The 21,340-nt window shown below is 44.3% G+C and overlaps 1 protein-coding gene across 1 annotated transcript; it reads left to right on the top strand.

Annotated features, from left to right (window-relative positions):
• The first annotated feature begins 410 nt into the window (after positions 1 to 410).
• On the top strand, positions 411 to 20,842 carry UNC119 (unc-119 lipid binding chaperone). Its single transcript, XM_030028837.2, is given in 6 exon segments — positions 411 to 464; positions 466 to 559; positions 10,831 to 10,944; positions 11,871 to 11,973; positions 13,818 to 13,990; positions 14,877 to 20,842. Coding segments are annotated over 6 exon segments (636 nt in total). The 5' UTR covers positions 411 to 425; the 3' UTR covers positions 14,990 to 20,842.
• The last annotated feature ends 498 nt before the right edge of the window (positions 20,843 to 21,340 follow it).

Raw genomic sequence — 21,340 nt, 5'->3', positions numbered from 1 at the left:
GGCTTGCCTGGCCCCCCCCCCCCCCCCCCCCGCCCCTGCTTTTATGGGGTCTGGCTCCTGCCTTTTAGGGATTTAGCCCAAAACGTTTATTGTGGGGGCCAGTTAGGAGGTTCAGCTGTTGGGGGGGGGGGGGCAGTTCTTAATGGGGTGTCTTATTGATGGGTATTGGGGCAGAGCCTGGGGGGGGGGGGGCACTTACAACTTAATGGGGTCCAGCTCCTCCATTCAGTGTGTTAGCCTCAGGCTGTTGGGGGGTGGTTATAGCCTCCCCCCCCCCCAGTGGCCGGGCGGTGCTGGGCCGGGCGGGGGGCGGTCCGCGGGGCGGGCAGGGTGGCGATGCCCCTCCCGGTGCGGCGGGGCGGGCGGCGGCGCGCAGCGGGGCCGGGACCGCTCACACCGGCGGTGACGGCGACGTCGGTGGGGCCATGAAGGTGAAGAAGAGCGGTGGGGCCGGGGGGGGGAGCGGCGGCGGCGGCGGCAGCGCGTACCGAGGAGGAGCTGGGCCGCAAGACGCTCATCGGGCCCGACGATGTGCTGGGGCTGCAGCGGGTCACCAGCGGTACGTGCTGGGGAGGGGGCTGCCCCGGGGGGTTTTGGGGGGGGAAAGAAGAGGAGATATGGGACGGGGGGGAGGTCGAGGGCCCGGGGTAGGGGATGGGGACTGCGTTCCCCTTGGGGTTATCCGCTGGGGGGGGGGAGAGGAAGGCGGCAGGGGGAGCCGGTCCCCCCCTCCCCGGGGGGACGAGGAGTGGGGGTGCAGTACCGCAGGGGACAGGGTCCTCCCCGGGGATGGGGTACCCCTGGGGTCTGGGTGCTATCTAAGGATCAGGGACCTGTCCTCCCCCAGGGGATGCCCGGGCCTGAGGCTCAGGGCTGGGGATGCTGCCCCCCAACCCCCCCCCCCCCCCAGCCCCAGGGATGCACAGGCTGTGGAGCAGCCCCCGTCCCCGGGGCTGAAGGTCGGTGGTAAGATGTCCATCTGTGCTCCCCCCGCATCGCCCCTCTCCTGTATTTGTGCCCCTGTGCATAGGGCTGGCCCAAGCTGAGCCCCTAGCCTGTGCCCACAGCAATGGGGCTGGAGGGGGGGGGGGCAGACTGGATGCATGGCTGCAATATGAGGGGGCTCCACTGCAGCCCCATCCTGCAGCCCCCCCCCCCCCCCCCCCCCAGTTTCTCCTTCCCCAGTATAGCACCGCTGGTCTTGAGAGCATCCTCAGGGGATGGCGGGCGCGGGAGCGTGCCGGCTGGAAGGTTTGCTGTGCTTGGCAGAACAGCTCGGTCGGGACCGGGCGGCTGCGTTGGACCTGTCGGGGTTGCAGCACGCTGGGCTGGGAGAAGGCATGTGCTTCAGGCCAGCTTGGCCTCAGCAATGCCCAGGGGTGGCCCGAGCCCCCGCTGTCCCCAAAAAGGTCTTTTTTTCGTGTCCTGGGACCTTTGGGTGGTCTCTCTGCGGGCAGCAGGTTGGGGCAGGGGGAGAAGATTTCTGGCAGGGAGGAGGGGGCTGGCCTGGGTGTCCGGCCATGCTCCTCTTTGCCTGGGAGCGCTCTGCGATGTGGCGTTAGAAGCAGGTTTCGTGTCGCAGGCCAGGCCGTGCGGCATGACGAGCCCTGGAGAGGAAGGATGCGGCTGTGAGTATCGGTGCGTGCAGGCAGCCCCGTGGGCCCCGTGTGCGGTGAGCAGGGTGGAAGGGAGGGTGGAAGGAAAGCCCTGCGGGGACTTGGTGTTAGCCCTCAGGAAGGGGTTATGGAGGCTTCTCTGAAGGAGGGACTGCTGATGCTGGGGAGTCCTTGGCTCCCCTTCTCCTCGCTGAGATGCTCTGATGGGCTGCAGCGGTGTGATTCACTGCCCAGGCCCAGAAATCCCCTGCCTGTGGCAGGGAGAGCTGTGCAGCAGGCACCGAAGCGTACTGCCAGCATACTCCGAGGAGCAGCAGTTAGGCGGTGAATCCAAGCGATGGTCGCGTTAAGCACTTTGCACGCTTGCTTTAGGGTAGCCTGCACGTCCCTGCCTTCGGCGGTGCTGTCTGGAAGGGCTGCAGGCGCGTGGCCACCCCGTACCCTCGCTCCCGGGGCGTGCAGACCTCTCGTGGCATCGCTCTGGCCAGGGTGGATGGCGCACGGCTCTTGGTAAGCGCCCGCGTTCCCAGGGCGCAGGGATGGCCGAGCTGGTCACCCTGGCGTCAGAGCCAGGCTGGGAGTGGAGCTGGTTGTCGCCCGCCTCTTCCAGCCGTGGGGCATTGCTCTCTGGAGCACAGGGAAGATGTGAAACGCATGAAAATGTTTTGCTCCCCTCCTGCTATGACACTTGCTGGTAGCGCAGGGGGTGTGGATGGGTCGTGCAGAACAAGAACCAGGTACTGTGATGAGCCATGGGTAATGCCTTCCCATGGGAAGCGCTTGTCTGTCCTGCTGGGAACATGGGAGCCAGCAAATGCTCTCTGCACCTTGAAATCCTCAGTGTGTGCTTGGGGATACAGGTTGAGCATATTGTATTTTATTACCTAGGAGTATTTTGCAGCACCCCTTCTCAAGCTCGGTTTTCCACCTGGTAGGTTTAACACAAAGAGCAAAGATACACGAATATTTTTCTGTTCCTTAACGTGTAATGATTACTTGGGGCATTCTCTGGCCTTTTCTCATTTCCACGTGCCACAGCAAGCTCTTAAAAACAGATTGCCAAAAATACCAACGTGAAACCGTTCCAGTCTTCTGCTCCGAGTGGAGGGTGCTGCAGGGAGGAGGAAGGACCAGACTGTGGGAGAGAAGTTCATGGCTACCCCAGCTCCAACCTCTCCCTTGGAGATGCTGAGTCGAGGCAGACATGAACGCCCTATTTCAGCAATTCTGGTTTTGATGCCCAAAGTTGTGGTGCTCCAGGCAGTTTGAAGTTGAAGGGGGAATTGATGGTGGGGTTGCAGCAGAAATGTCCTGGTGCCCTGGATGTCCTTTGTTGTTCCAGGTGGAGTATGATTCATCTTCATCCAAACTCACGGACCAGTAACATGGTAGCTCGCGCTGTTGAGGGACTGCGGTTGAGCTGTGTGCTGTCCAGGGACCTGAAGCGGTCTGGCCACCTTTTAACATTGCTTCAGCAGACAGAGCCCAGGATAAACCATGTTGGAGAAGGGCTTGGTACTACAGAAATGTGTCTTTTAGAAATGCTTACACTACGAGTAGCCTGTGTGCTTCTGAATGGCCTTCCAGCTTGCGTGGGGAAAGGCAGAATCCTAGCTACTGTATGGAGCACGGTATGGACCCAGTTACAAAAGGGACTCCATAGCATGGCTGCCTGCGGCAGCAGGGCACCATGCTCACACCCGGGAGGGCCCTTGCAGCCCTGCATGCGCCTGGGGTGTGCTGATTTTGCAGATGCTCTTTTGGAGCCGGGGTTTGCCATCTTATGCTTGCTCTGCCTGCTGCGGAGCTCCTCGATGCTTCCTGATACGCTGGGCGAATCTGCTCGCCCTTCAGCCCTGGAAGAGTTGGGTCTCTGCGGAGCCAAACTGCTGGTTTTGGTTGCTACCTGTCGACCAGGCAGTGTGCAGGCAGGCTACAGGCAGGCTGTTAGCCCTGCTGTGGCGTTTGGGTCCAGGGAAAACCTTTGCTTTTGCATCAGGAAACACAGCTGGGCTTTCCTCTTCCAATAGGTACAGCTGATAAATGACCAAACGTTAAAAGTCTCAGGCTGGGAGGGTGGAGATGCAGGATGTGGCTCTGTGGCAAAAGCACGCTTACTGCTAACCCAGAGAAACCCCGTCTGTAACCAGCCAGAAAAGCCAGCTGGGCTCTGCTCTTAATGTGCATCTAATAGGCTTAAAGGGGGAGTTGTGCAAACTGTCCTGCATGTGCTGCGTCCTTTCAATGTTAAATTCTCCAGCAGCTCCGGGCCAAAACGCTTCCGGGCACGCTAGGGTTCCAGCCTGACGGACCTGGGGTGCTGCCCTGGAATATCTGGGCCTTTTGGCTGGGCTGGCTCTGGTGCTGCTCCAGCTGGATTAGATGTAAGGCCAATGAACCGTTTTCTTTGCAATTAGCAAGATTTGTTACTTGCTCACACAACTGCAGTTACAAAAAGAGGAAAAACCTTATGACGCGATTAATTTAGGATTAGCAAAGGAGCGGGGCAGAGCTCAGTTCAAATTGCAATTAATTACCGAAGCAGCCAGACGATCGGAGTCTGTCTGCAGTTATTGGGATATCGCTGTCTGCAAACGCCATGTCCTGCCTCATGGAGCCAGCTGAGGAGCTGGGGCCTGTCATCCCTGGGCACTGTTCCTCATATCGTTGACCATGCTGCATCTCGCAGCTTTGCTGGGTCACGCTGTGCTACTCCCACGTTAGCTGCAGGGCAAGGTTAATTCAAGCAGAGCTTTAATTTCTTCCTCCATCTTTGGTGTTAGAGTCATCGGTGGTCAGCAGGAAGATGATGTTACAGCCCCGGTAATGCCATCCCTTTTTGCCAGTGTGCAATACCAGGCTTCAAACAGATACGTAACGAAAAGCAAGCTTCAGCCTCTGAGGCGGCCCTGCTTGTCACAGCTTCAGGCACCTATACGGTTTGTAAGACTAGATTAAAGCTTATATTTTAAGCTTTATTCTAAAGCTTATTTTATTTTAGCAAACCAACGGGTTAAATAATTGATTACATACTTGGAAACAATTACAAAACGAAACCTAAAAATAAGGAACGCACACACACTTAATCATTTCTGAAACTAATCTCTTCCCTGACCTGTCATTTAGGATTTCTGTGAGACTTCTCTTGGCAGCTTTAGCTGAAGGCCAGCTTGGCAGAGGGCTGCCTCGACAGGTCGGTCAGGGCAGACCCTTCGTGGGTGACTTTCGTACCAGTTTCCCTGTAGCGTTAATGGGAAGCTGAGGTGCGCAAATCAATCTTCAAAGCTGCTCCTGGACCATGACTTTCCTTTCCTTCCCCAATTAATTAGGAAAATTTATTGTATGAGGAGCTCTGATTAGCTGGGGTTGTTTGTGAGGAGGTTAATGAATCACTGTTCTGAGTTCTCCAGGGCTGTGATGTGTAAAAGCGTTTTGATATGCTGATTTCTTGTCACAGAGCAATATCCCAGAGCTGCATCAAGCTGCTCTCACCGTGACTCCTTTACTCCTTTCCTCGGCAACACCACATACGTTATGAACCTTTTCAAGGCTTTGTGATAACGTGCAACTCGAAGTGTTGTGTAGATGAAGGGTATTTTTAGTAGTCTCGCAGTACAATATGGACTGTTAAGATTTCCAGGGCAGCTCACATGGCCTGTGCGTAGCACAGGGCGCCGGGCTGGCAGCTGAGTGGGTTCCTCCTTCTGCCAGTGTTGTGGGTTTGGGCCATCCCTGGTGGAAATGGCAAAGAGCAAAACTGTGGTATACCCTGGGGGAGTCAGCCTGGGGGTTTGGGCAGGGCCCAATTGCTCTGGCTTAGCTTTGTGTAAGGGCAAAGTGAGCTGATTTTGTTAATGTTGCGCACGTGTTTTCAGACTTTGAGTGCAATCAGCATGAACGAGAGGGCAGGAAAGAGTGTTTGGATGCCTTGGGGATGGGGGAAGAGCAGCTCCATCTTTCCTTAACAAGGCCTGGAGGGCTGTGATCAAATTAATTGCAAGAGGGTGAAGTCTGGGAAAGCTCTAGCAAAAAAAAAAAAAAAAAAAAAAAAAAAAGAAAGACAAGCAGGCTGCCGCAAAAAGCAGAGCCTGGTGAGCCACGCAGTAGGATGTGGTGCAAGGCACACTGCCAGGTGGGTACACCTTACGGGCTATGGGGACCTTTGTAAATGCCCCAGCTCGGAGCCCGCTGGGATGCACCCCTCTGCTTCATTCACAATGTCGGTCAGTAAATGTGCCGCCGCAGAAAAACTCTCGTGGGATCCTCCTGGTGTGAGATTTTTCCTCTGGGGCATTCACAGCAGCCTAATTACTGAGCTAGGCGGGAGGGCTGCAGGTACCTCCCTCCCCATTTACCCCCACTGTCTTCGCTTATCCAAACCCCACGGCTTTAGAAATTGAGTGGATCCTGGCTAGCTTAAGCTTGTTTCTCTGCCCCTCTCTTTATGGGACATGAACTCCTGAGGCAGAGGGCAGGGGAAATGGTTTAGTTTTTTCTTTAATTGAACCCCGGTTGTCTGAGCAGGCATATCAGTACTGCTTGAAACTTGCCCTGCCTTCCCCTCGAGGTCTTGCACTCTGTCCTGCGTCACTGCTCTGCATCTTCGTGGGGTTCGTGCTATTTTTGTTCGCTTCCTCCTGAGACTCTTCAATCTGATAATCTCCTAATCTCCAGCTCCTAGTAATTCATCTGCAGTTGTCTTTGCTTTATACCTGGCTAATGTCTTAGGAGTTGTCTTCAAAATAGCTTCTGACCTTGTTGGCTAATGCGTGTTAAGAAATAGGCCTGCATAGCTACAGGAGCCTTCTCATTCCCCAAATTCTTGTTATTGCCTGTGCTGGGGGAGACGTCCCTATTACAGGTCACTGCTGTTGCATCAGTTTCTTGTACAGCATCCTCCTGATTTACACCCATTTTCATGACCAGATTTTGAGTTCTTTCTTACCCCAGGTACACTCTGCTTTCTGTTGTGGGCTATTAAAGCCTTAAAGTAGGAGCTGCCCAATCTGAGCTTAGATGCTCTGATGAGCATTGCAGAAATATCTTTCTTTGTGCTTTCTCCTGGTTGCAGAGAAGGAGAAGGGGGAAAGGAGTACAACAAGGAGTGCTAACCCTATTGCCCATGAACTCCTCTTGATAAAATGTGCCTGGTGGGGTGGTTGCAAAGGAAACCTGAAAATATAGGATCGACTTTTAGCTTTCTCTGATGAGGATCAAACACCTAATCTCATCCATTGGATAACTGAAATAACAGGGAGAGGGGCAAGAGGAGAAAGTGCCTTCATTAGCTTTCTTCTATTATCTAGCACTGTATTTCCCTCACCTTTTGTGCTCCTTTGTAACACCAGCTTGCAAAAATACAAGGCTGGAAATGCGCACCAGGGTTCACAGTGTACCATTGTTCACAAGAGAATAGGCAGTGCTTGCTGTCATTTTCGAGGCTGATTTGCCGGTTTCTTTTGCAATCTTGGTTGTTCTTGGGAGGGGAGGAAGGTTTCCTGGGTGAGAACCCGCTCTTCTCTGGATTGGACAGCCAAGGTACCACCTCGGAACTGTAAACAGGGAATGAGCATCCACTGTTTCTGATAACAAAGCTAGACACCTCTTAACGAATGCCTTGCTACAGATTGCTCTTTGGAGTTTTTTTGGAATCACCTTTTCATACAAAGGGAATAGGAGAATTCAGGAAGGAATCCATTGTGTCTGGCTCAGGAAGTCCATCACCTCTGCTGCTTCCTCAGACCACCGCAGTGTTGCTAGTTGTGCTTCCAAACACTTCAAAACCATGGTAGAACTTAAGATAGAAAAATGTCTCTAATAGTGGGGAGTTGCAGATCTTTGGGCATGATACAGAGATTACGGGAAAGAAGCTGCAGAGGCACGAGCAGGAATAGTGATATGTGAGTGAAAAGTAGCTGCTAATACCAGGCTTGGCCAAGTTGCAAGAGTTTGCTCTTTTCTTTAAGAACAAGTCCAACTCAGTTGGTGAACTCCTTCCAGGAAGAGTTTGGGTGTGGAGGTCTGGGATACGGCAATTCACTGGGCTTTAGGAAGGAGTAGGAAATGCTCCTCTTTTGTGACCTGTTTTTGCACTACTTAATGTGGGTACTTCAGGACAAAAGCCAATCTGCTGGGTTTCCTAAGACAGTGATGATGTGTCCATCCCTTCATCCTTTGTTCAGAGTGTGCTCTCTGTCAGCCCTGAATCAGGTGAGTACTGAAGGTTTGTTCAGGAGATACCGTGATTATTTGGTTATTAACGAGGAAACAATGCAACCTGCTTCAGGGGAAGTGGAAGCAACGAGAAAATGTTCTGTCCTGAGAGACCAATCCTACCTTTCCTGTAATGATCCACTTCACTCGATGGAGGTTTGAGCTGCCTTATGTCTAACTAAAATAGACACGGATGCTGCCTCCATTCCCCAAATTGTGCTGACGGTGAATTAGGATAATAAAAGCAGATGATACATTTAAGTGTGTCATGGAAGTGTGGGCAACTGGGCCCTACAGTAATTTAAAAATAAGTGTGTATGGGATGAGATTAGCAAATTTGACAGCGCTCAGCTAAGCAGAAGTATCTGCCAATTGCAAGCAGCCCATTCCCAATAAGACCTTCCAATGTAGCTGCAGGCTTCTGTTACGTATGGGGAAAAAAAATAGCACGTGGCTACTTTGATTGACTTTTGAACAGGAATTGCAGCAAGCAAATTTAATACAGACTGAGAGGAATATATATACCTCTTTTTTTTTTTTTTTTTCCTGCTAGGAGACTGGGCGCTGCCAGAGGAGGAAAAAACCACTTGATTGCAGTACTCTGGCAGCTAATCTTCCTAGATGTCATCCAGTTACATACTGGCATGTTGATTTAAAAAAAAAAAAGGTTTAAAATATTTTCAGTGCAAAAAAGAGTTGGAAAATATAGCGCAGGGGTGCAAACATCAGTGAGCAGGAGCCTGGTAGGGATTCTGCCCGGGGTTTACTCCTCTTCGATGGCTCTGCTTGGCTCTCCTCTCTTCCAGATGAGTCATGGACACTGTTACTGCAGCAACGCTACTGCCAAGGAGGGGGATAAAGCTGTTGCCATGGTGCTGGATGGGCAGGAATTCTGCAGGAGGAAAAACACTTAATTATTAACTTGCAGACAAACGAGGCTTCAGACTTTGCCTGCGTGCTCTAGGGAAGGTGTCCCGGGCTCCCAGGCGACCGCCAGCCTGTTCTGGTACAGCCCCTTGCCTTCGTGGAGAGCAGCTGGTCCGAGCGCGGCCGAGGGAGGCGAAGCCGGGACTGTGGGAAGCTGTGCCTGCTTCTGGCAATTTGTGTTTTGCATGCGGCGGCTTGGAGCGGGGAAGTTGTGGGACGGGTTAAGAATTTGGGCTGGCTGATGTGTTAGAACCTAAAATCATCGTGTAATTGCAGGACGTCTACCTGAGGATTGCTAAACCTTGGGGCTTAAGGCAAGGGGTTGATTTAAATTTCTGTCCCATCTCCTTGGCTGCTGTTAAAGACAGAAGAGAAGATTTTGTGCAGTTCTTCGGCTATTTTGTCTAACAGTAGGCTTGCATTTTCTTGTGGTAGTAAGAACGTTGAGCTTTCATCTTGTTCTTCCTGATAGCGTGGGTACTGGTGTTAGTTTTTCTTTGTGCTGGGTTGATAGGAAAGGGAAACCTCCCTGCCAAATGCCAGAGATGCTCCGAACACAGTCCTCTCTCTTAAAGCCCATTCCTTTGAGCATTCACCATATGGTGGTGATGAAGGAGAGCAGTAAAACCAGTACTCCAGAGAGTACGTTAAACACCTCAGTTCCTTGTACCAGTGAGCACTCGGACAGTTCTCCAAGTTAAGGAGATTTGCAAAGACTAGAAGGCTTCTAGGAAAGTACAGGTGCTAGATGTGCAGTTCATGCTCAGCAGCGTCTAGGAACAATCTTCCATAGTGCTGACTCCAGCTAGCTTTGTCTCTCACTACACAGGGGCCTGATTTCTGTAATTACAGATCCCAGCATGAGGGCCTTGCTGTCTGGTTGTCGCAATGCCTGGCATTTGGGATGTTTTACTACGTCACAGCAATCTTTTATTAACTCCTTATCTATGGGATGTGCTAACCACCGCCCATGAACTGTAACCCCTGACCATAATGTAGGTACCCGATTTGTTATACCGGTGCTGAAGGAGGGGTTGTAATGGGCAGGTATGATCTCTGAGTACACTGCAACTTGTTTTCATATAGTCAATGAATAAGCCTTAGGTGGATGGGTATATTTGAATTTTAGAAATAGGAAAGCAGACAGAAGTGATTAACCCAGACTAACAGCAGGAATTAGTAGCTGAGAAAGGGCTTAGAATTAGAATGTTAAAGTATTACTTTCACCTTAGAACCTCCAAAACAAGTCTTTTAAAACATGCACATGCACAGTCTTTCAAAAGCTAACACAGCCTGTATACATACAACATTTATTTAGATTTGTCAGGATAAAGTAAGTTATTGGAGCTGCTGTCAATCTGTGCTTATATGTGTGGTGAAAATGAAGTACCACTGCTCTTTCCCCAGAGAGGAGGCTGATACGCAGGCTGGGAAGCTGTCTTGGGGTGCAACAAGGCTGAAGCCAGAAACAAGGACTTTCTCCCAAAGATACCGACTCTGGTGGAAGCAGGGAAGGGCAGACTGGTTTCCTAATAAAGGGAAAGGCTTCAACGCTGTTTTCAGTGCCGAGTTAAAAAAGTCTTTGCATGGGACAAGCATCGGTGGCCATCCTTTGTCTGCGGAGGGCTGGAGATAGGGGAGGTGGCACAAGGGGGGACACTCCTGTTCCAGTTAAGCGCAGTCAGCTTAGTGCTCACAAAGCTGCTTAGCACTTGCATTCTGCCAGAGGGCAGTTTTTAAAACAGGCAAAGCCTCTTACACTGAAAAGGCTAGGATTTGATGGAGGGTGCTGACTATTCTCGATACCCTGAGGGGAAATGGATGCAGAAGATGCTGGCACAGGGTTGGAAAAAGGTGATGACCTCCTAGCGCTGGGGGAGAGAAGCCTTGTCCCTGTCCTGTCCCAAGCAAGGCGGTGTGAGCATTCAGAACCCAGATTGTCTTCCTAGACATCAGGTTTGGATTAGAAACAAGGTAGTAGTGGAGATGCATTTGGGGTTGTGACCTCCAAAGAATAGCCAGAAATACCTGGTAGTTCTGGGCAGCCTTCATTTAAACTTGTTTTCCTCTGCAGATTATTTGTGCACTCCAGAGGAAAATGTTTACAAGATAGACTTCACCAGGTTCAAAATCCGGGACATGGAATCTGGCACAGTCTTGTTTGAAATCACCAAACCAGCAGCTTCAGGTGAGTGCACACACAAAATACTGTTTTAATGAACAAACAACTGCTAGTGTCTGCTTCCTTTTGCCTTCTCCCACTCCTTTTACTCGATACATTTCCCCAAAATAGGAGATGCTCTCAACTGCAAGAGGGCTAGAGTCCAAGCTTGCAGCAGAAATACTATTCGGGTGTCCCTCTGTACCAACACACTGAACAGAACTCGTTGCTGCTGTATTCTGATGATTGCCATCTGTGATGAGAAAGGACAGATGGATGTTGTAAACAGAAGCAGAGGAGGAGGAGGAGATCACCGTGTGTTCGCTTCTTGGCTGTTCATCAGCTAGTCCCCCTGTACATAGTTTAACTGCTAGTCTAACATCTTTCACTCAGGAGTCAGGAAAATGGTATTTCCAAAAGGGAGAAACTTAGTCAATTGTGCAAATTAGACAAACTGAAAATTTGCTGCTTTTTTTTTTCCCCTCTTCGTAATTTTTAGGTGTTACTTGTAACCATCAAAATGTTACCTGTTGCCAGTGGTAATAAAAACCCGGTGCAACTGTTCTTTTCCTGATCAAGGGCTCTTTTAAGTCTTCCCCATCTCCCTGCAGGTGAGAGGAAGTTTTCTGTAGCTTATAGATAGCAAAGCAGACACGCTAAGGTGAAATGCCTTGTTCAGAGTCACACTGCAATCCTGAATCAGAGGTAGGAGCAGTAAGTCGCTTCAGAAAATAAGAAGTGTATCAAACCAAAGGGCCATCTTGCAATACTCTGTCTCTGAGTGACCAGTAGCGGATGCCTCAGAGAGGACAGGAGGAGGGTAAGCACATCATCGGGCTTTCTCAGAATAGTTCCCTGGCTTACATGACTCAATAATGTACGACTGCAAGTGTTTTCACCGAGTTTCTGTTTCTCAGACGATTGTGACGGAGCTTTACTTTGCGCTTTTCCAGAACGTGAACACAATGACAAGAAGGACATTGACCCCAATGCCGGACGGTTTGTACGCTATCAGTTTACCCCAGCTTTTCTTAGACTTCGGCAAGTGGGAGCCACGTAAGTAATTGCTCCTGTGCTACTTTTTCTAGCGCAGGAAACAACTGAAATCTTATAAAAAATGGCTCTTGCTTGTTGATCCTGTCAGGAAGTTGATTTAATAGGGATCTTTTGTTATTAAAAGGATCTCCAAACATCTTTGCTGGGTGCCTTGCTTTCTCCATCCCTTTAGCTTATTTACCTCAGGAATAGGCATGGGGTTGAAGAGATGAAAGCTAAAAGGGGCAAAATAAGGTGGACAGACTACGCAGGTATTCCAGCTCTTCTGCGCATTATAGTTTGCTTGTCAGAGGCTCTGCCAGTTTTGGAAGGTGTGTCTGCAGTCCTCCACGTTGCATTCTCCCCAAAATATTAATCCATAGATGCATGTGAAATGTTGAAGTAAAGTTTGTCACTTTAAGTACTAGAATGATCTTTGGCATGTCTGGTAGTACTGCTTGCATCTATCAATAAACCACACCAAAAACATGACACCTAAAGTATCTTTCTGTAAAGCTTTAGGCCAAAGTTATTGTTACTGTAATACAGGTGACAGAGTGTATTGTTTCTTTAGTAAAAGTTAGTAGTAATTACTACTAACTATGCTATTACTACTAGCTTAACTACAGATTTATCTGCAGTTAAATAGCATGCACGGGAAGATGCAATTTTTGGCTCGTGTTTCCTCTTCTGGCCCTCCAAAGAGCAGGCTGGTGGGCTGCTTTGTCTCTACTGGAGATTTTAGAAGGGTATTGGGTCATAGCATGACAGGTTCTTTGTTGTCTTTGTTTTTCTTTACATTCACTTAAGTTTAAATTAGTATATGTAATGAAGAGCTTTATACCCATTGCTATTATGTCATTAAGTCCATAATACTATAATCGAGCATCAGTTACAGTTTCCAGCACAAACCTATTTGTTTCAGGTATACAGAAATCATTAGTTTGGATATATATTGGAGTGCAGTTTGATAGATGCCTTCAGCAGCAAATGTGTATTTCACAAGAACTGATGTACAGTACCCTCGCTTGAAAAAAAAAAAAAGAGTATTTTCAAGAGCTTGATTAAAATCCAGCATTTGGTTATGATGCAAAAGGATTAAAATTTGTTGTCAGAGAATATATTTAGAGCAAGGTTGCACATTACTGTTTCCTGCTAATCTTAAAGATGTGCACCATTTCGATTTTGTTTTGGAAGAAAAATTAGAGTTATGGATCAATTAGCACCTCTTTGGCCACTGTTTGGTTAAAATGGTAAATACCCAACTTTTGATTTGTGCCAGACTAGTAACGGTGTCTTCCTGGCTTACTCATAGTGTATCATAGGTAACTAATACCTATCTTTCTCCAAGAGGTCATGCTTCTTGGTAAGAGAAACTTGAATATAGTGCTGACTGAAACTTGTCCCCCTTTACCACTTACAAAGCAGGAACAGAAGAAAGACCATTTTCTGTAGATCTGGCATTTTTTTTAGTACCCACCAGAAGAATTAAAGTAACTTGTATAAAACCCCAAAGCAATAAGGAACGTCTAGTGAGTGATCTAGTGAAGTGCCTATCCAGAATAGTTGGAGGGATCTTTTCTTCACTGAAGAGGAGTTTAAGATTGTAAAATTGTCTTGCATGTCTTTTTTTTTTTTTTTTTTTTTTGAGTGAAATGAATCAAAGTATAGTGTAATCTATGATTTGTAATGCTATGTTGTGTCTCTATAGCATGCTTTAAGAAAAAGAGGAAACGATAATTTGGTTAGTACCATTGCTTTAGATTTTTGGCTTTTTTTAGAAGAGCTCTCTTCTACCTTTCAGGAATGGTTGAAAATCCTCCTTCAGGAAGAAAGCTCACTTCAATCTTATCCTTCTTTTTCAGGGTGGAATTCACAGTAGGGGACAAACCCATTAATAACTTCCGCATGATTGAGAGGCACTACTTCCGGGATCAATTGCTTAAGAGTTTTGATTTTGAATTTGGGTTCTGCATCCCCAGCAGTAAAAATACGTGTGAGCACATCTATGAATTCCCACAGCTCTCTGAGGATCTCAGTAAGCTCTCTTTAATTACTGGGTTACCACACAGCGATGTTAATCTAAGGTGTTTTGAGGAAGCCCTTTCTTAAAAGCTGTCTGTAGAAAGTGGGTAGGGTAGCTTCCAGGTAGTTTGTGTCTGTATTAACACAGATTTTGTTTTCTAGTAGCGTGTATCTTGTCACCCACCAGACAGTTGTTTTGGTTTTTTTTTTTAATTCTTAAAAGGGAAGCTTCAGTGTCAGGGAGAAAAAAGATAACTGTGTTATAAAACAACCAAAAAAATAGGATTAAAAAGACATCCAATAAATGGATGACTTAAATGTCATGTTCTGTTTTAATGTTTGATGTGCTATATTGATAGCTGGAGAGGTTTTAGTTTTAGTATGAACATAACTTTTATTTTCTCTCCTCTCTCCCAAGATACAATAGCATGAGTACTAAATCTGTGTAATCTTATATTCTTTACAACCCCTAATCATGTATGTCAGCACTAATATTACAGAGTTTGTGGAAAATACAGTGATGCACTGCTGCTTACTTATTTTCACACCAGAACAAATTTCTTTTGAGTTCGCTGTTTTATCACCTTTTTTAAAACAAACAAAAAAACCCAACCAAAAAACCGCAAACTCTAGTGTGATACTGTTTTGAGATTAGGTAGAGCACTTACACTTTGTATGGTGCCTTAACATATTTCGATTATGTTCAAGTTCTTTAAAAGATACTGGCATCGAATGGTTTGGGTAGGTTCCCATTTTGGTTTTGGTTTTTCACTTGAGAGTTTGCTGCTATCTGAGCAATGCTATTAAATGTAAACGAAACCCAGTGCAGAGCATTGCCTCAGTAGGGCTTCCGTGTAACATGATTCATTTTTTTTTTTTCTTCTTTTTTCCCCCTGCAGTTCGAGAGATGATCCTTCATCCATATGAGACACAGTCGGACAGTTTCTACTTTGTAGACAACAAGCTTGTGATGCACAACAAGGCAGATTATTCATACAGTGGAGGACCTTGAGCACAGGACGGACAGCCAACCTGCGCTGGCCTTCCCTTTCCTATCGAAGTTGTCAGGGATACCAACACCTTCAGTTCCGTTGCCTACAATGTCAACCGGACAAGGATCCACAAACCAAGGACTCTTTGCCACAGTAGGAGTTTCATGACTAAATTTGCCAGTCTCGTCTTTTTTGAGCTTTGAAGCAGACCCAATTCTTCAGAACTTTAAGTGGTTCTACAATGGTAAATGATCTTTGGATACCACTTCCCTAAGTTCTTTAAGTGTCTGCTTTGGAAATGGCCTTGTGGGACCTGGGGGATTTTACCCTAATTCTGTGGATTTGTGTTCTTGCCCTCAAGTATCTTTTAGGACGTGATTGCTTTCTCAAAGAATGTAATCTGAGAAACCACGTGAGTGGATGGATGCAAATGCAGAGTTTTGTTTATTTGTTTCTCTTTGTGAATGCTTCAAAGGCATGGCCAATTTAACTTGTACATCCAGTTGAAAATGTCGAGCATAACATCTTACAAAAGCAAGTTTCATCTTTAGATTAGTTCTCTAAATAAGTATTTCATCCTTTAGTTTTGTTCCTTCTATGTAATATTCTGTTTAATCTTGGAAACACTGAAAGTCACAATGAAGAGCAGCAGTTCAATGACAGAGCTGTTTTTAATTCAGTACTGTCCTTTTACATTTCAGATGAAGGCAAAATAGCATTGAGGGGCTATGAACCTCCATAAGCATTTTCCATTAATTTCAGTTTTTGCAAACTGATCGCAGAATAATCAGGAGAAATTGAAGGATTTTAGCTTTATTTGGCATTTTTACATAGCTAACATTCAGTCTATTCATGCTATACATTTTCCATGTCTATTTTGTTTCATCTCTGCTCAGTACTAAGATAAGGGCTTCAGCACTGCTTGTTAGAGCAACGCTTTCATTTGTCTAGGGCAGTTGGAGAGTGTGGAATTTCCAATTCTCCATTGTATCTGAATTTGAAGAATGTTATGACAGTGTTTTCCCTTTGTTAAAAATGTTTTGCATCGGATGTTAATACAGGTGAAACAGTAAGCCTAATAATGTAGGACTTCAAGGCACAGCAAAAATTTAGCAAGAGCTCTCTCTTCAGACTCTATAAGAAGTTTAAGGCCAATTTTGCCCAAGTTTCTAAGTATGTGCTTAGAAAGATAGAAGTGCAAAGAAGTAGCAACATCAAGAGAGTAAACTAGTGTATGCAAAACAAGACCTGAGAAGGCTGTGTGGGGTAGCCTGTTGTCATGAAACCCTTACTCTAAAGGTCAGTTCACTGACACTTTAAAAAAATAAAAGGCAGTTGCAGTTTGTAGATATTTCTATAAATACTTGATGTCTCCATATCTAATTCTGTGAGTTTAAGTGGAACATTATATGTTAGCCTCAGATAGGTATGATTGTAATAATTTTTATAAAATACCATTTCCAGTCGTGATTAGCATCTTTCTAGTCACAGCCTAAGTCAAACAGAACTACAAATGGTTCCAAATGTAGCCATCTGCCTAAGAACAGGGAGGTTTTTTGTGCTCTTATTGGGGTTGTGATCACTATTAAATGTGTTACCATTTGTATTTGGCTTGGCTTTCTTTACTTCTGAAAGAGATTCAATTTTCTAGAGAAAATGCAGTGAGTTTAGGCTACAGCACAGAATTTTTGTATTAAGATTGACAGCTAAGGAAGTATGTAAAGTTCATTGATTTTACACAACTAGTATCTTGTAGTAATTATCACAACGAGACTTGTATTTATCACTATTTTTTGTCTCTAGTGTATTAAATCATATAATTAGCCTACAGCTGACTTATCTGTTTGAGAGTTACAAAGAATTTCCTCATTGTTTGTACAATGCTTGGAGCTACTGATCATTAAGTTTTATAGCACAATAATTACTAAAGGTGAAAATAGTTTCAAAAAGTCTAGGGTTCCCCCCTCCCTTTTTTTTTTTTTTTTGCATCAGGGCTGTTAAACTATCTATATATTCAATGACATTTTGTAAGTTTAAGTTTTTATTAATTTTGTTCCAACTCTTGGAGAAGAAAATATACCCATTTGAAGACAGAAGAGAGTATGTGTGTTTATAAGTAGTACCTTATACAGGGGGTTTTTTGGGTATCTTTCAACTCTCACCTGCTGTTCATAATAATCCCTTCTGTGCATAAGATTTTTAAAAGACTTCTAGCAATGGTGCTTGCCCAGAATTGCCAGTTGTACATTTCAGACAGAAATATACATCTCGGTATATTTTGGTGAGAGCAGTTGTTGTCCTTTGGTGCATACTCTTGGGTTATCGTACTGAGTATCCTCTCTGTATAGCATATCACTGTCAGCTGATCTGAAATAGTCCTGTTCTGCTCCTTTTTTATGCTACCTCCTTTTAGGACTTTGGACTTCAAAACCAAAAGTAATTCCATAAAAATATTACTGTAATCAATGAAAACTTGAGCGGTAGATGTGCCCCTTTAAAAAAGAACCTAGAGGAAGTTACCTTGTTCCCAATAGCGTAGTATGTTGTTGAATGGACTTTATGACACTCTGCATTTTGTGGTAGGTTTGACGTTAAACATAAGAGGATGAACTATCCGCTACTGATCTCCTGAATTCTGCTAACTGTTCTGATAATTCAGATTCTATGGGTAATAACTTCAGGCTAACAGAAAATTTAGTGTGAATCATACAGGAGATATTTTACTGAGTGAATTTGTTGTGTTCTATTATTAGGAAGACTTTAAAGCAGAAACAAATATTGGACATATTCAATAAAATAAATTTCAACTTTTTTTAGATTTAGTGTTTCAGTTTCAGGAATTTTACCTTTTTTTTTTAAAAGCCCCCACAGTTGGCTACAAATAACACGTTCTGATTCTTAAACCAAGGCAAATAACAAAACTTGCTGTGGGAAGTGTAATGAAGGTGCTTTTTTCTGTATTCCACTGCAACAGTTATCACTGTTATCTCCCTGTTTCACTTCAAACAGGTTGTTTGCATTTCTTTAAGGTCATCTACATCCACAATGTTTAGAAACACATGGGAATCACTGTCCAAGGGAGAGGTTCCATTCCTTTTCTACCCGTTTATGCAGCAGTATAATGTGTAGTGTTGACATCAGACATTATACTGTTGCACATAAACAGCACTAGAAGAGTGTACCTTCAAAAACTTTTGCAGTACAGTTGCTGTTCTAATGCCACTTCTGTCCTTGTTTTGCATTAAAACTACATACAAAGTTTAATGTTAAAGACCACAGTGCTTTGTACAGCACTGAACAACTTCAGCTTTCATCTGAAAGGGAGCCAAGAGCTCTCAGGTCAGTTGTAAAATGAAACCACGTTTTTCTCCCTTAAACTGGCAGCTGATTCTTATTATAAACCAGTTGAAAGTCAAATCTTAACAGCATTGTTCACAGAATTTGTTAGTCTCCTTGACTAGTTACTATTTTGTATTTTAATATTAATCATTATTGGGTTTACTTGGGAAGTTCATCTACAAAATCACCAAATATTGGCTCTGGAAAAAAGCATTATTGTATTTGTTCTTTAGTTTAATTTTAAAAATTATTTTAATGAGCACTACAGCTCTGTTTTAATGAGCCAGTCTGGAAATTCGGGATCTGACTTTTTGAAAGTGAAAGAAAACATCTAAAAGCTAAGCAAGATTATCTGCTAGTAATGACTAGCTGTTTCCTGTCATAAGACAGGATTATATGTGTACTTTACAGAGTGAATTAATCTTGGAAAAAGAAACTAAGTCTCTGTGAGTGCTAACAGTGACATAATTTTTCTGAGAGACAAGGAAATTATAACTCAACACATTCTTTCACTTTATCAGTCTTGGATTCCCCTAAACTTCAGTTTTTTTAAAGAAAAGCAACAGTAATACATTTGTGGTTAACTGCCATGCTGCATGGTCTAATAATTCACAGACTTTAGTGGCAGCAAGAGAACAATATATTTTTAAAATTAACACACCAAGTATAAGTATGGTTTAAATTGTAGGAACTTTGTTCTCAGATCAGTGACAAAAGCCAAAATTGTTTCTGTGAATGTATCCTTTATGTGGTGACATTTATGAAATAACTGAATAATCCACTCTCCCTGACTCATAAGAATTTCTTTTTTTTTTAAATTTTTAAATGTAGAAAGTCTCCTCATAATCTCTCTCTACGTGTTGTTTTTGAGCAGGTCAGTAAGATAGCTCTATTTACCACCTCTGTCCTCCATTTGAGTTTCACTTCAAAAACGTGTGTAGAGTGTTAAAGCAGTGGCTGTGTGTGTGTGAAACATTGCAGGTTACCAAGTTCCAAATTCCTTCATTTTGAGCAGACAGACTATTAAAGTATATTGAGAAATAGTGCTACATGTTGACCCATAAAAACTAAATTCCAATCTTCATGACAAAAATTAAAGGGAACTCTTAATCATGTAAAGATTATTTGGGGGCTATTTAAGGTAAGGAAATGCTAACATCCAGCTCTCATACTTAATAAGTATTATAAAAGTGTTCTATTAATTATTCATAACCTGAAAAAATATGGTTAACAGCTCAATTTTAATTAGATCTGGTTAGGAATGAAACTATAGAGATTATTGCTATCCTTTATGGGGGGGGCAAGGGAGGGTGACTAGAACTGTATGTATTGCACAAAAGCTAGACAGGTTTACATGCACTGACTCCAGTGGTAAAAGTTATCTTTGGGAAAAAATGAGGGAGAGGGACAAGGACAGGAAAACAGTTAATTTCAGCTAATTGGAACCAAGAGCTTTAAGGCCATGGTAAGTGTAAATGCTTTTTCTCTTGAGCTTGAGATAGCTGGTAGCTTCTGTTAGCAGTTCTTTTCTATATCCCCAGCATAAGCACTACCTAAGTTTATACAAATGTTTCAATATTAATCAGATCTTAAGTATCATTGAGAGTTCATATAATTTTCTAACCATGGAAATATATTTGGAGACTGTGATACTCTAGGCCTCAAGCTGCAGCTCAGTTGCTTTCTAAATCACAGGACAGTCTGACTAAGCGGGTGAAATTGTGTGTTTGTGTATCTGTTCACAAGCTGTAGTTAACTGCCTCCCTAGAATCACTGTGTTAATGCCTACTGTGATGTCCGCTTGTATCTTAATGCTACACTGAGAAAACCTGTTTGAATGTGACATTGACTTTTTTGCATAGAATCAGAATTGTCTGTATTAAAATGTATTTATAAAAAATATATATTTTTTGTGGAAGGAAAGTAGGATTCTAGTTAATATACCATTGGGAAAATGTTAGAAACATTTTTACCAAGTTCATTTATAATTCTTTGTATCTTGTTAGTTACCTGATTTGTTTCCTATAAGAACATCCACTGTGGCCCATTTAGTGGCAACGCAATGCACTGTCATGCAGAGAATCTGGTTTTCAGAAAACTGGGAGTCTTTTGTTTCCTTTTGGGACAGTAGGAAATGGAGTAGGTTGCCAGGAGGAAAAGGAACCTTGGCACCGAATCCACTTCTGTGGCTTTGGCTTCAGTAACTAGTCTGTTTGACTTGTTTGCAGATAAGTAGCGAGAGCAAAGATTGAGACTTCAGGATAAAGAAAATTAGATGTTACAATTTAGTCTTCCTGTAGGAGAAGGAGAGTACTAAAATTAATTTATACAAGGATTAAATAGGGAGTACACTTGCTTAAAATTATTTAATATTGGCAGCTTAGTCATAAGTGTGCATACTAGGGAATATGCTTAACTTTTTCCATTACCTTGGAAAATGGTTAAAAAACATGTCACTTTCATTAGCAAGTGTTTCTTCTCCTGTAACAAATTGCAAAATGTAATAAAACTAAATAAATTATTGATCCTAGAAATAAGGGTGATTGTCTATTTTATTTAAATACTTATATTAGCACATGAAAAACATTCAGATGTTCATTTCAGATGTCTTCCATCAATATTTGAACTCCAGTTTTGTGCAAATTTATGTAACTGGCTTCACTTTCTGATGATTATAAACTAAGCAATGCACATGTAAAAACTCTGCAGTGGTTTGCGTAGTTACATGAGTAAAACAATTACATTAAAAGTGTTTAAATGGGATTCAGCTTTCTGATTGGTGAAAATATCTTGGGGCATAATTAAAATAAATTATTTTCAAAGTACATTAACAGAATTTCAGAGATCCACAGATCACAGTTACGCAGCAGGTTGTGCTTTTGAAAAATCTGCCGGCTGCACTATGGAGAATCAGTTTTTGAAACTTAATGACACCTGCAATTGCTGTCTCTGCCATATTGAGTAAAACTGAAACATCTGCTCAGACTGGAGTTGTATTGGGGTAATTCCCTCTTGATGTTTTTGATATTTTA

This window comes from Aquila chrysaetos, chromosome 10 (genome assembly GCF_900496995.4).
Source record: "Aquila chrysaetos chrysaetos chromosome 10, bAquChr1.4, whole genome shotgun sequence".
NCBI classification, from domain to species: Eukaryota; Metazoa; Chordata; class Aves; order Accipitriformes; family Accipitridae; genus Aquila; species Aquila chrysaetos.
Note: the sequence above shows the minus strand (reverse complement) of the source record. Positions and strands in the feature narration are given on the sequence as shown.